The 13,628-nt window shown below is 46.1% G+C and overlaps 1 protein-coding gene and 1 long non-coding RNA gene across 2 annotated transcripts in view; one reads left to right on the top strand and one right to left on the bottom strand.

Annotated features, from left to right (window-relative positions):
- Positions 1–4,871: 4,871 nt before the first annotated feature.
- Positions 4,872–13,628, bottom strand: part of SLC13A4 (solute carrier family 13 member 4) — a 39,851-nt gene continuing 31,094 nt past the window's right edge. Inside the window, exons 13-16 of the mRNA XM_032304765.1 lie at positions 13,447–13,571; positions 9,912–10,073; positions 8,548–8,685; positions 4,872–6,489 (exon numbers count right to left, since the gene is read on the bottom strand). Of these exons, the coding sequence (XP_032160656.1) occupies positions 6,352–6,489; positions 8,548–8,685; positions 9,912–10,073; positions 13,447–13,571 (563 nt within the window). The 3' untranslated portion in view covers positions 4,872–6,351. The remainder of the gene's footprint in view (positions 6,490–8,547; positions 8,686–9,911; positions 10,074–13,446; positions 13,572–13,628) is intronic.
- Positions 10,008–10,560, top strand: LOC116568930. Its single transcript, XR_004276786.1, has 2 exons — positions 10,008–10,095; positions 10,213–10,560. It is a non-coding gene; the product is annotated as an uncharacterized LOC116568930 (long non-coding RNA).

Below are 13,628 nucleotides of genomic sequence, written 5' to 3'. Positions count from 1 at the left end.
TTGCCAAAGATTTGTTATTGTCAGTCTGTCAGGGTAGAACACAGAGGCCACTTTTAGGCCATGGGCTTGAGCAACAGAAACCTGAGCAAGGCAAAGGGGCCCACAGTGACCACTGAGCTGATGCAAACAGGCTCATTAAGTCATAGGCCTTACCTGACCAATGGGCTACTTAAACCAGTCACGGTCCCTACGATTGCCATAAAGGGAGAATTCCATAGTCCCTTACTTTGCCCCGTGACTAGCCCCTCACCACCACTTCTTGGTAGATAGTGTCTCCTTTGCTGTCCCGCCCGTTGCTCCCTTGCAATATATTCAGTAAACTTCTACTGCTTTGAAAAGAACGAACGAAAGAAAGAAAATCACCACTGTAATCTGTCAAATATATAATTAGTCCATTTTTAAAAATTAAATGTTTGTATACATCACTTTTCCCATGGGTCAGGATACAGAAGTGATTCAGAACAAAGGGCCTGTCATACTCCTGACCTTCAGTTCCTAGTTCTTCCTGGAGGCAAGCACTGTCAGTAGTTTCCTGTATACTTTGAGAAGGATTATGTGCCTAAACAAATACATGCATGTAAGGGGGTTTTTACACAAATCTGAAATTGCACTGAGTTCACCCTTTGCCCTTTTTTCCCTCCTCCTTAATGGAGATCATTCCATATCAGTATGTACGGGCCAAGAAACCTCTCTCCCTTTTTTGGCTACATGAGATTCTATTGAATGGATATACCATAACTTATTTAATCTGTTACTGATGAATGTTAGATTTCCTGTCTTCTGCTGTTACAGTGATAACGTTTAACCTAAAGTTAAACATATCTGTGCAGGGTATAGCTGTAAGCTAAACCCTAGAAGTGTAATCTGCACAAACTGTAGATAAAGTCCCATTTGATTGTGTGTTTTGTTTTAGGGACTTGTCGGGAAGCTCACTGATAATGCCATTTCTGAAGACATTTTAGCGGATATCAGTAAACTGGAAGAGTAATTTAGAGACACCTTATTTCAGACAGTGATGACATTAGTACTGTGTGATTCTAAAACAGAGGGGTTTTGCTGCTCTTTGGAAACAGGGTTCTCGTACATGGGTGTAGGTTTTATCTCTGGCAGCTTGTCCTGGTGTGTGATACAGATTAGCAGCATGTTATGGTTTGGCTTCACCCTAGAAGGGAGAGCATGGGCAAGGCGCTTGTTTTTCTGACACTGTTGTATTCTCTAATATGTGGACGCAATATCTACCTCCTATGGCTCACACCAGAAACAGGTGAGATAATGTATGTGATATGTTGCGCAGTGCTCTGCAAATTGCCCAATAAATAATAGATATTGGTCCAAACATGCTGCTTTTGGTCAGAATACTTTATTTTTCTGCAGTCACTTTTGGAACCAGTTTATGAACCATGCAAAATTTGTCATCCTGTGGTCACTCTCTTGGTTGCTGATGAAAATCTCGAGTGTCTACCTTGATCATACCTCCTGGCTCACAAGATTTTATCTTGGATGAGGAAGTTGTCAGCAGAATGAACGACAGCCTTGAAGGATAAAGTTTTACCACCTTTGAGTGTATTGAAAATGCTGCAAGTTTAGAAAGGTGCTTCCAAACAGATTCCTTGTCACAGTTACGGTAGCATGATTGCTCTTGTGTGTCTCCAGAGTGGCTTTTTTAGGGGTGAAGGTAACTTAGGTATTAGGAAATGAGGTGTCCCTATATTATATCTAATCTCATTTGGATGTAAGGCTTCCTCAAGAGTGATGGTCTCTTTCCCTGGCTACTAGGCTCCTTTCCACCAGTGGAGCCATCCAGCAGCTTCGTTCTTGCTCTCGCCTTCATGTGAACTGCGACACCGTGAATACAGGCTGCCTTAGTGGTCGCTCTTCAGGAAAATTCTGGTTTTAGGTTGCAGCAGCAAAAAGGGGCTCAGAGTTCTCAGACGAGATTATCCTCACTGAGACAGAGGAGGAGCTCAGAACCATCACGCATTGTAGGGTGTAGTTGAAACTCTGTAACACGGGGGCGGGTTGCAGTGATTGTGACTGTGTCACTAAGAGTTGTGTTCCCTGGGGGTTTTGTTGGGACTTTTGGCTCACAAATCACTGGAGGGATGGGAAGAATCACCTCAAGATATACTCTTCTTCTCCTTTTAAAATTATTTGAAAACTCCTGCTGATGTGATTTAAGAAAACTTTTGACCATACCTGATCATAAAAGGAAGTTTACCGACATGTACAAAATAAGACTTTAGGATTGATGTTGGGAACTTCATAAACACAGTGAACTTGAAAAGTTTATCCTTAAACCACCATCCTCCCAAAGAAAGGGAGAGAAAAACCCAAACAGCTGCATTTAAAATCACCAAAAGGGGCTATATTTTTAGGACTTGAAGTTACCAGTTGATGCCTTTAGACATTTCTTTTGATTTGGTGTTTTATGCAATTAAGCAGTGACCTGATTTAGAGGAACAATTCCTTTTTTTCTAACCCATTTACTCAATTTTCATTTGCAGGACTGTAAAAGTTATGATGTGTATTTTTTCTAGTTGTCTTGCGTACAGGTTCGTAGAGCATATGTACACGTATATATAGTTTTCATTTCCACTAAGCATTTCACTCCCTAGATGCTCTGCTGGTATTTGTTTTTCCACTGAGGTCTCTTGCCTTTTTAGTACTTCTTCTGTTACTCCCCCAGCAGGAACACCACAGACCTTACTGGAGCAAATGAGGCTTTTCTTAACTTCCCATCTTGGACTTTGCACACAGCATTTCCATTCCTTAATCATGAATGAGTCCTTTTTTCCCTAGTGACTGTTCGGGCCTTGTGGACAGCAACAGGGTGGTGAAAGGAACATAAGTGTCACAGTCTTAATAGGGGAGATTGTGACACTTAGATATTCATGTTTACTCTATACCTTTTCTAAATCTCCGTGCATCATAATTTAGTCAAGTCCATTTTTTTTTGCAAGGCACTGGGCAATGGCACAACAGTAGGGCTTCATGGAAAGTGAACAGGGGGGGCATTGCAAAACCTCAGTCGTGTGTCTGCTTGGATCACTGCCCGTGTGGCAAGGCCTTATGAAAGGGGCAGTGTGGTGGTGTCATTCCTGCATTTTTGGTTGTACCAGCATTGGGACAAGAAGGAGTCACCATGGAAATCCTGGGCAGTTGTGCTTTGAATTCATTTAGTGATGGCAGCCGCAGGATCGGTAATCTGTGTACTTGGGTTGTCTCGGGCCTTTGTGTGCCAATGGTTTGAACATTTTGCTATACAGTTACTCTGTTTAAATGTTCTTTTTTTTTTTTTTTTTTTTTAAAGATTTTTAGAGAACGGACAGAGTAAGCATGAGCAGGAGATAAGGGCAGAGGGAAAGGGAAGAGGCAGACTCCTTGCTGTAGGGAGTCTGACCTGGGGCTCGATCCCAGGATCCTGGGATCATGACATGAGCCAAAGGTAGATGCTTAACTAACTGAGCCACCCAAGCACCTCTAGATGTACTTTTTCAAACATGGTCCCTTAGTGTGAGGCCAGTGATGTTATTTGGTATTCAACTGGAAAAACAAAAACAAAAACAAAACAAAACAAAAAAACAGATTGATTCTGAGATTGCTGAGGGAAAACTAGCTAGCTTTTATTAACTAAAAGATGGTTCATGAGTCTTTGCCATGTAAATCCCATTATAAAAGATTGTACCATGTACTTCATGGGTGACTTTACAGGAATTTCAAAGGCAATAAGCAAGTTTGATATATAATTGACTTGACAGTAAGGTGCAACTATACTTAATGTCTTTGTTTCTCAGTCATCTATAAAATTGAGCTGGTATAAGATCATTACTGCTTTCCACTCATAGTGTGATATTAGAAGACAAAAATCAAATTAGAATATATTTGCAAGAGACATAAGTCTACTAATACTAAAGAGAACACTTAGTTTTTGTCCACCAGTGGAGTGGTTTTAGATGACAAGGAGTTGTTAGTCATCTCTGACGTCTCCTGTCACGGCACGGAGCAGGCTTGGCTACCCTGCGCTCTGGCTTTGGGCAGGACGAATGTTGCTCTTGAGAATAGTCAGTAGAGCCGACTGAAATAAATGCCATTTCTAAACCAAGGGCACTAGCTCCTTGGAGAATGTGGCCACAGCCGCCCAGGGAAGTTATGCTCCTTTCACTGTAGGACTGAGTGAGGTTTTCAAATGCTGAACAGTGGCCAGGAGTTCTAAGTCACCTCTTCTCTTTTTTAAAATTTATTCTCCCAGAATCTTATTATTTGTACCTTTGTCTTAATGTCACTAGAGGCTTGGTGTCTTAAGTTCTGCAGTGGATCAGACAGTTGAAAATTTGGCAGCCGTAACAATACGAGAACACCCTAACTCTCTGAACATTTTATAGCAAAATGCCTGCTGTAGAGATGCTGACTTTATCAAAGCAGCTATAGTGTACTTAACACCAGTATTTTATTTGGGCTCAGTAGGTCTTTTTAAGGAGTCAGATAATGTGGCTTCATCCAATGGGGTGAAGCAGTAATATTCTTGGTTACATCTGGCCAGTTGTGCTGTGGTGAGAGCATGTGAGTGTTGGCTGGCACGAAAATTTTAGAATTCATAGATAACTTGATAAACTAAGGAGGTGACTTTATTGATAAGTTACTGTATGGGAAAACTGCTATCAATAGTAACTTAAAATCAGTTAAAAGAATGGAGTAACGGTGGGGTTATTCCTTTTCCAAAAAGACTGATTTAGCAAGGAACTGGTGGTAGAAATCGGAAATATGTATTGCCTACAAGCCAGGGGGTGTTGGGAGCTGTATCCAGTCGTATAGCAAGGACATTTATAATGGAGAAAATGGCATGGTTTTTAGGAAGAAGCAGGAGGTCTTGATTTCCAGAGTGATTTCTCATGGGCAGCATTTATTGAGTAGTTAGTTCACTATATTGTATAAGTTGCTGGAGACTTTAAGGAACATAAGACATCTTCTCTCTCCTCAAGGGGCTCATTAACTTGTAGAAAGTGACAGATGGGTTTGGAACTTTCTGTACTTGTCTTCTCAGGAACAAACTCCTTATATCCAGAAGAAAGCTAGTCAGTCATTAATAGTACTGTGGTCTTAATGATAGTTTTGGCCTCATTAGTAAGACAGCTGTGAGTTTTTACTCCCTCCCAACTGACCCAATGCAGTGGTATTGAGGATTAGTGGTAAGTGATGAGAGAGACAAGTATCTCCTGCTATCCAGAAGTAGAGCATTCCTATGAAACCTTTTGTAAGCTGAAATGACATTGATCAAAGAAGCAGTTACCATTCATTTATGTAGAAAAATATTTGAGCATTCACAGACCCAAAAAAAAAACACCTCTCTTAGGTTCCTCTAATACCTTTGGACACTTTCTAGTGGCTGCACAAAATAAAGCACAGATATTCACAGCTTTGGCAGCTGAATGCTGAGATGCTGGGTGTAGGTTCCCAGGAGGGAGCACGGTGGCCCCACTCCAGCCGCTCAGGTTGTGCACTGCTCCTCTGAGGGCTCACTGCAAAACCAGTGCTGAACGCTACTTGGACATTTCTCATAAACCCAAAAATCCTCTTCAGATTTCTTCCAGTTAGTGAAAACAGGTACTAATGTAAGTCTTTTGTGAAAGTGAAGTGGTACAACTGGAACTTTTGAAAAGTGGGGGATAACTGTACTAATATCAGTGTGCCTTCTTCCCCTTTGACCAAGAGAACCCTGCTCACCCCTTTCTAAAGGAGGACACTATTTCTTTATGGGAATTTGGTGCCAAAGGTAGAGAGAAGCCATCGAAGGGAGATGCTTAAGTAATGTTAAAAGAGTACTGAATGCCACAAAGAGGACTTACCAAGATTGCCTTTTTGTGGTGAGAGCTTAGGATAGAAACACTGAAGGGAAAATTCTGGGGGGAGATTGTCCTCCAAAAGAGGAGATGTAACTGGTTTCATTATTAGTGCGTAGGGAGGATGATTTGGATTTCCCCTCAATTCCTAAAAAGGGATTAAGATATTAAGAATAAACCTAGTGAGGCTAGTTTGTGAGGCTTAGCCTCTGAGGGGTAACTAAGGTTTTCTTCTCTTCTGGTCTTTAGAAGGAATTGGAGAGCTCAAGATACAGGAAGTGAGCAAGACCACAGGTTTTCCTGAACTAGGGTGCTAAGGAAGGAGGGCAGAGCAGAAGGCACTAACATCCAGGCATGTGTTTCGGTTGTCGGAGGCTTGCTGCACTTCACTTGAGGTGGCAGATGGCAGAATCCTCTGGTGTCGTTTGTGTGCTCCTGGTGGCTTTCTTGGCCTCTTGGTCAGATTCTGGTAGGTGCTGGCAGCTCCTTCAGTTGGACCGTTTGCCCACCTGTGTTAGGCCTGATCAGTGATGTTACTGACCTTCGCCCAGGCAGGAAAAGTGTCCAAGTGGAAGAGGCTAACTCCCCATGTGTTGATGGCCACCATGACGATCACCAGGCCAATGACATTGACCCCCAGGCCAGCTTTCACCTGTAGGACACAAACCAGCCCACTGTAGTCACTGAGCAGGCAGTAGCCCAGACCCCCCAGTGCTCCTTAGCAGTGCCCCCCACCCAAGCCTTGGCCCTGATCTGTGCCCAGTCACTGCCAGGGATCTGTAGTGCTGCCTCCAGGAGTGGCTTGGGACTGTGGAAGGGTGGGAGAAGCCCTCAGGACCATCTCCGCTTGGGTTCTCACTCCCAAGTGGAAGCCTGGAAGGCATGTACTAGGAACACCAGGTCTTAGAATGTTAGGAGTTAACGCTACGCAAGGATCCTGTAGCTACATGATCGGGAACTACTTTAAGGCGGGAACTTCTTGGAGCCTTTAATGTGCTGACACATACGGGGACCTGTAGGAGAGGCCTGATTTTCCGAAGCCTCTGCTACTGTTAACTGTTTTTTCCTTCCAAAAGGAACAGCTTATGGAAGGTGGTGTATCTTGGGTTCACCTGGAGAACTAGGTCAGCTGCCTGTGCTCAGCCCTTCCATGGGAGGGTGACACAGACATGTTAGCTTTGCTTCTTTCTGCTGAGGGAATGTCACCTCCATGACCCTGAACCCTCCCATTTCTGCCATGGAACTGACACAGGCTGAGGGAGGTGTGAGGGCTAATGGATGGCAGAGCCAGGGCCAGATGGAAAAATGGACAGTAAGCATAGCTGGCAGCCTGTCAGGGAGGACCCAAACACACTGCTATAGCCACCACGGGTCTGCTGGCTGGCACAGAGTTGGGAAAGCTGTGAGGGAAAATGAATGCTAGGAAATTGTTCCAAGCAGGTGACTAGATGTATTGCTTCTCCATTTTCTGGCCAGAGCCCGAGACTTATAAATCATTTTTCCCCTGGTCTTTGGGTGTGGAAAACTGCCCAGGTCTGTAGCCAGAGAAGGCAGGTTCTAAAGGGGCTCAATTAAAGTCCTCCAGACCTGAAAGGAACCTCACAGAGCATATAACCTCCATCTTTCGCAGATGAGGAAATGGAGGCCTCAGGTCAGTGCCCGGGCTGGAAACAGAACAAACGACTGGCCTACTTCTTGTCATCTGGTGCCTTTGAAAGGCGCTGTCTCTGATTGCTTGATTCCAGAAAAGGTGGGGGGCAGCAGTGAATGGTGGGGTACCCAGAAGAGGAAGTGGTGGAACGGGAGAGTTAGGACTGAGCTTGGTCCCAACTCTCCTGAGCAGACACTGTTGGGCACTAAGAGATGGGGCGGGGGGGTCGTGGCTGTGAGCTCCCTTCCCTGAAGTGTCACAGATGACTTCCATGAGCGGTTTGATTGGTAGAAAGGATCTGAACATCTGCCACTAGCCTGAAGCTCTCCCTTTCCTCCGTTTGCTTTTTACAGGGCTGCTGGGAACAAGTTTGGACTTTAGTGAACAAGAGTGTGTGAGACCCTCAGCAAGGCAGACTGAGCCCTATTTCAGACAGCCTAGCCCCAGTAACTAGGAGTTGCTTTCCCCTTTCCTCCATCCCCCAGTGGCCTGGATATCCAGGAGCACAGCAGTGAGTATAGGTTGAGGGGTGGAGGGTAAACAGGCCCAACGCTGACTAGATGTCTCCTCAGCGCCATCTTGTGGGGGGGCCAGCTGAGAACTAGGAAATGAAGTGTGGGTGCCCCATTTTGCCATTGTTGCTTCAGGGGCTGGCGTTGGGGAGAGTTCAGTGGGAGCGCCCTGTCCCCTCAGACCTTTCACCTTAGGTTCCTATGGTTTCTCCTACTTCGCTTCTGTGAGTAAACCAGCAGCTTTTGCAATGAACGTCCCCACTGGCCCCGTGAGGAAACCGAGGCAGAGCCTTGCGCCTCCCCTGGGCCGCATCTCGCGTCTGTTCCAGCTGTCTCTATATCCCGGGTAAGGGTGGGACAGCACACTCCTGCTGTCCTCGGTGCTTGTGGACCGGCGGAAGGCCTTTTTGCCAGCACCGTTCTTCTGACCACACTAGACAGTGTTGACAGACCACAGACACTGCTCCTAAATGAGAAGCTTCAGGAGGCCGTGGAGCCACTGGCTCGTCCCTGTACTCCCTGCAGCAAGAGGGTGCCCATGACTTACCATATCTTTGATCTGGCAGTGCCCATAGCTGAAGACGATGGCATTGGGGGGATTGCCCACAGGCAGCATCACTGCAAAGGAGATGCACATGGTGACTGGGATCAGAGTGTAGAGTGGATTAATGTGCAGCGTTTCAGACTAGGAGAAGAGAGAATTCACAGAAACATCAGTGTTGAGATGCAGCTTGCATTTCTTGGGCTTAACATCACAAACATGCTTTAAATGCTGGCTTGGTGGTGGCTAACCGTGGCTGGATACTGCGTGTTGGGGGCCGTGAAATCACTACCGTCGAGGGCATACAGTGCTGGGCAGCCCAAGTGGGCTTAAGCTGCTCAGTCACTTCCCGTGGAAACATGGGCTCTGAGTTCCTTCCTAGAAGGGATGTTTCATTTCTTGGTGCTGGACTAATTTTATCCTTTTGCCAAGAGAGTTATTCTTCAAACTCAAATCCCATGAATAAGCTGCTTTGGTTGAGGTGGGGGTCCCTCATCCTTGGAGTGTAGAACTAAGGTGTTTTCTAGGTGATGCTTGCTTTGGATGGGGTTTGAAACCTGTGGTCTCGCCCTCCGTGTCGCTGAGTTTTCACTGCGTGCACTCCCGCGCTCACACAGATGAGAGGGCAGCGCAGTTGGAAGGAGACATCCGAGCAGACAGCAAAGACAGGGGCTGGGGTAGTTTGGGGTTAAAGAGCGTGGAAGGGTTTCATTTTGTTGGGGGTGGGGAGGAGCCTTCATTTGCTGGGTCCACCTCACTGGTGGGCCAGAGGCAGCACTGTGTCTGGTGCATTACTCGGGGGGCTGCTTAGCCAGGCTGAGATCTGGGAGATGCGCCCCTCCCCTCACTGATGAATAACAGATTGTTCTGAGACCATGTGGTAAGGCTGGCGCTGCCTCAATTCTCAGACCCTCCCGGACAGAGAAACGGGGAAGGCAGTGATGGAGCTGTGGTTTTGGTCCTTACAGCTGAGTGTACTTGTGGGAGCATTTTGGCCCCATTTTCTGTAGTTACTCCTCCCTCTGGCCCTACTCTTAGGTCTTAGGAGAGAAAGAAATGATGATTGTGAGGAACTGGAATCCTAGGGTTTTACGGATATTCTGTGCATTCTTGTTTCCATTCAAGACTGCCTCTAAACTAATCCTAGTCTTTCGGAAAAGGGTTTCTAGGACACTTGCTACAATTTATGTCTGTCTCTCTGTCTGTCTGTCTATCTGTCTATCTAATTTGAAATGCTTCATTTCCAAATTGTGGCTGGAGCACCCATCAGTGAAGTCTGTGGCAATGACCGGAGGAGAGAGTAGAGCTGGGAAGCTGTTCGCTGGGCCCGAGGAAGCCGTCCTGACATCTGGGAGCCCTGCCCTACTCACCAGGCTGCACAGGATGGGCAGGAAGATGGTGATGGTGGCTGGGTTGCTCACGAACTCTGTGACAATGGACACCAGGATGCATGCCAACAGGGTGACAGCCCACGGTGGGAGGCCACTCAGAGACAACATCTGGTGCCCAATCCACGTGGAGAGGCCAGAGCTCTGCAGGGAGATGGGTGATACAGTAAGGAGAGGAGGAAGAGCACATTCCCCCTGGAATTCTTAGACTCCAGAAGGTCAGGGATGTTGGGGGGCTGGAAGGAAGCACTAGGAGTCATCTAATCTGCCTTCCTACTTTCAGGCACACTGGATCCAGAGGCATTCCTGACTTGATGATGAGGTGGTTTTTACAGCCTAGAAAATTCCCTATGATCGTGTAACATTCCGTCTCGGGGTTTTCTAGACAATCATCACAGCGCATGGAGAGCTGCCCATCCTATTGGCTATGATTCTTGTCAGGATTATGCAGGGGCTGGAGATCTTCGGGGCCACAGGCCTCTCAGCTTCAATCTCCTCACTCTCTCCAGCCTCTGACATTCTCACTCTGTGCATCCAGTCAACGGTGATTCTGACACAGACTCCCCAGTATAATCCTTAAATCTGCTTTTGAAATCTAGCTCTCTTATCACTAGTAAAAGGGGGGAAATTATCAACATCCTTGGACAGTAACCTTTCCTGTGGTTTGTGGGGAGTCAGTGGGCAGGGCTGAACACCAGAAGCTTTGCATACACTGATTCCCAGTCTATCCGCTCTCAGTGGGAGAGTGCCACCTGGCTGGCATGCAAAGCTAGTCATGGTGGTCCGTCCTGTGTCAGGTTCAGTCTCATCACGGCTGACGACGGGATCTGCAATCCACCAGTGCTTTTTCACAACACAAGATAAGAAGGCATGTTGCCGCTCTTGAACCTTTTCCATTAGCAAAATTTATATAGATCTACTCCAATAAATGAGTTATTTCCCACTTGGACTAACTTTGGTTGGAGGCTGTTCCTTTGCCAGTGGTGAAGATTCCTTCCCTCCCTTAGAAAATAAAGGACACCGCTGACATTTTGTACTAAACACAGGTTGCCGTGTGCATTCTCCTGCCCTCCCTGCCTTCTCTCCCTTCTGTGGGTGATGTGCTCTGTTTCTGCTGACCCTAGAGACTGCAAATCCACTAAAGACATGGAGAGTAGGGCCCAAAGCAAGAATGGACATTTTATGATTCCTCAAGCCTTAAGTCCTACTCATATTTTACTGTTAAGGACAGCCTCACCACATTGCCGGCAGACTGCTTTTTCTCCCCTTTTCCGAATTCACCAAAGACTATTTGATGTTGACAGCACCCTGGCCACCATAAGGCAAGCCCGTAGTAGACAGCTGGTGCCCAGAAGCCTTCAGAATTCTCTCTGCTGTGGCCATTTTACCTGGGAGCACTTTCTTTCTTCTTTTTTTTTTTTTTTTTTTTAAAGATTGCATTTGTTTATTTGTTAGAACACAAACAGGGGGAGCAGGAGGGAGAGGGAGAAGCTGACTCCGCACTGAGCAGAAAGCCTGATGATGTGGGACTCATTCCCAGGACCCTGGGATCATGACTGGAGCCAAAGGCAGATGCCCAACTGACTGAGCCACCCAGGCACCCCCTTAGAGCACTTTTCTCTTTTTGTTCTACTGCCCGTGAGCTGCAACTCCAGCGTGTGAGGACTACAGCAATTCATGGTTGGTACAGAGCCTTGAGGCCGACAGGAACTCTGTGACTGTTACCTCTTAGAGCACATTAAACCTTACCCAGGGGACAAAGGGAGGAAGAGCAGTTAGCTGAGTGGAAACAGCACTTATAAAGAAATGGAGTTCCACTGAGCACATTATCCAGATAGTATTCAGAAGTAAAGTGGAAAAAATTTAATAGCAATTTTTTCCAGAAGCTATTTTATACTGTAATTTGAAATAAATTGATAAATTAGATTGCCAAGTTAGAAAAAAGCACAACAAAGGAAGTCTTATTTTTTTTAAACCTTGATACAAAAACATTTTACATGAGATTTTCCTCATATCAAGACTGAAATTATTTCAAACTTGGTAGGAATCACCTATAGCATACTTGAATTCTATTACTAAAATGAGTAGAGTCAGTAGATTTTATAGAAATACCAAGTATGCTATCTGTAATACATAAAAATTTTGGTTAAAAAATATTTTCCCAGGCTGGTCTCGGGCCAAAACTGACAACTGAAATTCAGTAAAGGTAAGTATGATATTTTGAACTTGGAATTAGAAATAACATATACAGGATTGGTTGCAAGATGGGACATTTAATAGTGGCTAACAATTAAAAGAATGAGGGTTTTAGTTGGCTGCAAATTCAATATAAATGTTGATCTGAGTGCCAGTGATGCCTTATAAAAGCTTCCATAAAAATACAGATTGGTGCTTGCATCAGAGGTGAGAGGTAATACGGCTTGGGTAATAGGACTCCTTTACTCTGCAGTAGACTGACTACCTCTGGACCACGTTTAAATAAGGCCAAGGGCAAACTGTATTGAGTCCTGAGGAGAGACCAGCATGGTAAGGCGTCACTACTTCTTGAAGAATGGTTGAAGGACCTAGGGAGTTTTAGTTTCTTGGGGGGAAAAAAGATGATCTAAGGGGATCTAGTAACTTTTTATGACTTTGATAATTATTACCTAGGCTGGGGTTTCAGAGGACAGAGCCAGAGCCAACAGTGGAAGGCACACAGAAGATCTGAGCGAAAAGAAAAGAACAATTCTTCATTTCCTGCCCAGGGAGTGCCCTGTCACTGGTGCTGTCCAAGCCCAGGGGTGTCACGCAGGGAACTCTCTCACCGGGTAGGAGACCGGACTCGGTGTCCAAGGTTCCTTCCTAGTGGAAAGTTCTGTGATCTTACTATTAGTGATGCAGATAGGCGTGGCCCTCAACGAGTAGGCAAAGAGTGAGCCACATTAATGAACAGCGAAAGCCGAGGGAGAAACTGTGAACCTGATTGATTTGGAGGATCATTTCCTATTTCAGGAAGGGCTAACACTTGAGGAAACCCAACTATTTCCCACCGGCCCCCTTTATAAGATCGCATCCCGGCTCCTCCCCATCAGGAAATCAGGGCACGTGCACAGCAGGTACATCAGCTTTAGCACACATTCTCCAACGGGGCTGAACGTAAGCAGATGGACTGACTGAGGGGCAGTTTGCTGTGTGTCCATGTGGGGTGTCCTGGACCCTTAGAGACACATGTCTTACCGCCACTGTCAAATGCCCAGGAGATGACTATACAAGCCGATAAATCTTTTGCCTGTGGCCCTGTGGGCCCGTGAGTGAGGCGGGAGGGACTCCCTAGCACAGCTGATCTGTACGTCTATTCTCAGCACGAGCTTAGAAGCTCAGGGCAGGACGGGGGATCCACATCTGGCTCCACTGTTCCCTGGGGTGAACCTTCACCTCTCCCTCAGCGCCTCTGAATCTTCCTCCCGGAATCAAAATGACTCATTAGGTAAAGTGGCTTAAAAAAATCTTTGGTCCAAGAGCAGAATTCAAGAGTTACCTTGCTGCCAGAAGCCAGAGCGTAGCCTCCTCCCACCAGAATGACAATCTCCCAGGGCATGGTCTTCTGGAAGTCCTTCCAGGTGATGATGGGCTCTGTCCCCAGTGAGGGCTCTTCGTTCTTTCCTGGACCACAGGTAGACAGGGGAAGAGCCCGATGAATCCTCATGGGTGGGCTTTGTG

This window comes from Mustela erminea, chromosome 11 (genome assembly GCF_009829155.1).
Source record: "Mustela erminea isolate mMusErm1 chromosome 11, mMusErm1.Pri, whole genome shotgun sequence".
NCBI lineage: Eukaryota > Metazoa > Chordata > Mammalia > Carnivora > Mustelidae > Mustela > Mustela erminea.
This window is presented reverse-complemented; position numbering and strand designations above follow the sequence as displayed.